Source organism: Muntiacus reevesi, chromosome 20, assembly GCF_963930625.1.
Source record: "Muntiacus reevesi chromosome 20, mMunRee1.1, whole genome shotgun sequence".
NCBI classification, from domain to species: Eukaryota; Metazoa; Chordata; class Mammalia; order Artiodactyla; family Cervidae; genus Muntiacus; species Muntiacus reevesi.
The window spans coordinates 5275188-5278559 of NC_089268.1; the positions used below are offsets into that span (position 1 = coordinate 5275188).

General features: G+C 42.3%; 1 protein-coding gene across 1 annotated transcript; it reads left to right on the forward strand.

Annotated features, from left to right (window-relative positions):
- Positions 1 to 289: 289 nt before the first annotated feature.
- Positions 290 to 926, forward strand: LOC136151473 (UPF0729 protein C18orf32 homolog). The gene has a single exon (XM_065912637.1). The coding sequence runs from the start codon at positions 410 to 412 to the stop codon at positions 638 to 640; it is 231 nt and encodes a 76-aa protein (XP_065768709.1). The 5' UTR covers positions 290 to 409; the 3' UTR covers positions 641 to 926.
- Positions 927 to 3372: the final 2446 nt, after the last annotated feature.

Sequence of the window (3372 nt, forward strand, 5' to 3'; positions counted from 1 at the left end):
ACTTTTTGAACAAAGGGCTCCACAGTCTTACTTTGCACTGGTCCCTTCCGATCATATAGCCAGCCTGAAGACAGGACTAAACCAAAGAACTGGCTGTCTAACAATTTGATTTTCTATATCACCCCTGAACTATGGGAATAAATTTTTTTTTCTTTTGAAAAGAGGTGGAACAGGAAGGCTTTCACAGTGTCTGTAAAGTTATATCATAAGAACCTGCTCTGGTTATTCATGATTTATTCCTAGTGACCTTATTCATATGTATGGTTAAAAAAGAAAACAAACGGAGACTTGATCGTCGCCGGTGAGCCGGGCCGGGTAGTGGCCTGGGGGATCGGGGCGGCGTGGGCGGCGGCCTCGGTGCGCAGCGCGGTTCTTCTGCCCTCACGTTCAGGAACTCACATCTGGGACAATGGTGTGCATTCCCTGTATCGTCATTCCAGTTCTGCTCTGGGTCTACAAAAAGTTCCTGGAGCCATATATATACCCTCTGATCTCCCCCTTTGTTAGCCGTATGTGGCCTCGGAAAGCTATACGAGAAACCAACGATAAAAACAAAGGCAAAGGAGACTATAAGGGTGCAGACATAAATGGATTACCAACAAGAGGACCAACAGAAATCTGTGATAAAAAGAAAGACTAAACTGATTGTCCCGAAGGATCTCATTGTTTTAAAAATGGACCTGATACTATGAAGCACCTTCTTTGTAATTGTCTCTGATCTTTTTCCAAGACCAGAATTTGGGTTAGATATTAATAGTTTAGATATTTACCTGACACTAATCAGGGAATACCTGGTATTTGTATTTAAAATGTAGCTAGTTATATTTAACGACCTCATTCCTGAGTTCCTTTTTCATTAAAGTAGCTTTCATTTCCTTTATTGCAGTTTTAAAAATATGAATAAATATATAAGGTTTGTGCCAGTAGCCACTGTTACTAAGTCAGTACCTAGAAATCCCTGGGGGCTCTAGCTTTTATTCAGAATTTTATTCAAATTCTTCAAATTTGAGTAGTGTAATTTTACTGTGAAACATTGCAGTGAGACTCTGCAGTCAAATGAAAAGTAGTTTTTGGAGATGATAAAAACTTGAAATAAAGATGTAGTTACTGTCCAACTCAAAGGAGTAGCTTATCTGTGAGAATAGTAATTACTATTTATTGCTCTGAGGAAGATAGAAAAGACAGGGAAATAGGGGAAACCTCTCTGGAAAATGGAACATCTTTTACATAAATGTCTAATGTGTAATATAAAATTCTAATCCTTGTTTTGTTCCTTCTGTTCCTACAAATGTATTAAATATTCAGTTTAAAAAAAAAAAAAAAAAAAAAAAAGAAAACAAACTAATATTCAAAACATGGAAGAACAATTCGTTGAGATAATTATGCTTAGGTTTCAGCAGCCGTTGTCACATTTAACTATTTTTACCCAACAAAGAGTTTACCGAATGTCACCATGTCAAAGGCATGTGAAGTACAAAGAAAGATTTCTTTTTTTGTTTTTGTTTATTTGAGGGGTATTTTGTTTGCCACATGGGGCAGCATGCAGCATCTTAGTTCCCCAGTCAGGGATCAAACCTGTGTCCCCCGTGTTAGAAGCCAGACTCCTAACCATTGGACAAACAGGGAAGTTCCCAAAGTATAAAAAGTTTTACAAGGATGTGGAGGTCAGGCTTTAGGATATGGCTTTGAGGCAGGAGATAGATGGATTCTAAGTTAGGCACTTACAACTAGCCTCCTTTCCTAGTTTGCCTTTCCTAAGACGCGTGGGCTTCAGGTAAGGCATCTGCAATCTGCCTCCTGTCTGTTCTCCAATGTGGAAGTAACAACGCAAACAGGGTAAATAGCCAGGTTTTGTCTCCTATGGACACTTCAAAGTAACAGTCATGACTAGAAGAGAGGAGTTGCACCTTGTTTAAATAAATGATTAAAGAATCTCTACTTCCTCCCCGCCTTGGGGCAGGGAGACACTACACGCACAGAACGGCTCCTCGGGGATCAAAAGCCAGAGGACAATGCCAGGCCATAATGAGTTTTGCTTCTTTCCTCCCAGGCACCTTTGTGTTGAAGTCTGTCTTGGCTGAGGATACGCAGACCAGCAGGTTCTGTTCACAAAAACAGAGGGAGGTGCCACGTTGTACAAGGACCCATTTCCTTTGCAAAGAATCTCTCTGTCTCTTTTAAAGTCATGAGGAGCTAGCAGTGAGACACAATAATCTATGACACTATCTGTGCGTCTAGGCTATGCACACCCAGGGAAGGGTCCAGAGACAAATCAGCCAGGGGGGCCAAGCAAGCTGATTGGCCAGAGGGAAGACAGAGACCCAGAAAACTGCCCCCCATAAAGGATTTGGATTCTTTACTACTGTGGCTCAGACGATAAAGCATCTGTCTACAATGCGGGAGACCTGGGTTTGATCCCTGGGTCAGGAAGATTCCCTGGAGACGGAAATGGCAACCCACTCCAGTACTCTTGCTTAGAAAATCCCATGCTTGGAGGAGCCTAGTGCAGGCTACTGTCCATGGGGTTGCAAAGAATCGGACATGACTGAGTGACTTCACTTTCTATAAAGGATTTAAACTTCCCAAAGGCGTGACTCTCAGGACTCTCTCGCAGAGTTCACCCATGCGTCTTTCTCCATGTACTCTGCTTTCCCAATAAATGTTTTACTTTTCTCTTTACCTTCCACCTTCTGGTCAGAATTCTTTCTTGTCAACGTAGTCAAGGTCTGGAGGACTTAGGCCCTAGCCACTGAACTCTGTCATAGACGGTTAGGACTCCTGGTCAGGGAACTAACATCATGCTTCACACTCTTTGAGACCCTATGGACTGCAGCATGCCAGGCTTCCCTGCCCTTCACTATCTCCTGGAGTTTGCTCAGATTCATGTCCATTGAGTTGGTGATGCTATTTAGCCATCTCATCATCTGTCCCCTTCTCCTCCTGCCTTCAGTCTTTCCCAGCATCAGGGTCTTTTCTAGTGAGTCAGCTCTTCACATCAGGTGGCCAAAGTACTGGAGCTTCAGCTTCAGCATCAGTCCTTCCAATGAATATTCAGGACTGATTACCTTTAGTTTGGTTTCTTTTGGTTTGATCTCCTTGCTCCAAGGGACTCTCAAGAGTCTTCTCCAGCCCTACAATTCAAAGGCATCAGTTCTTCAGGGCTCAGCCTTCTTTATGGTCCAACTCTCACATCCATACATTACTACTAGAAAAACCATAGCTTGGACTATATGGACCTTTGTCAACAAAATGATGCCTTTGTTTTTTAATATGCTGTCTAGATTTCTCATAGCTTACATTCCAAGGAGCAAGCATCTTTTCATTTCATGGCTGCAGTCACCATCTTCAGTGATTTTAAAGCCCGAGAAAATA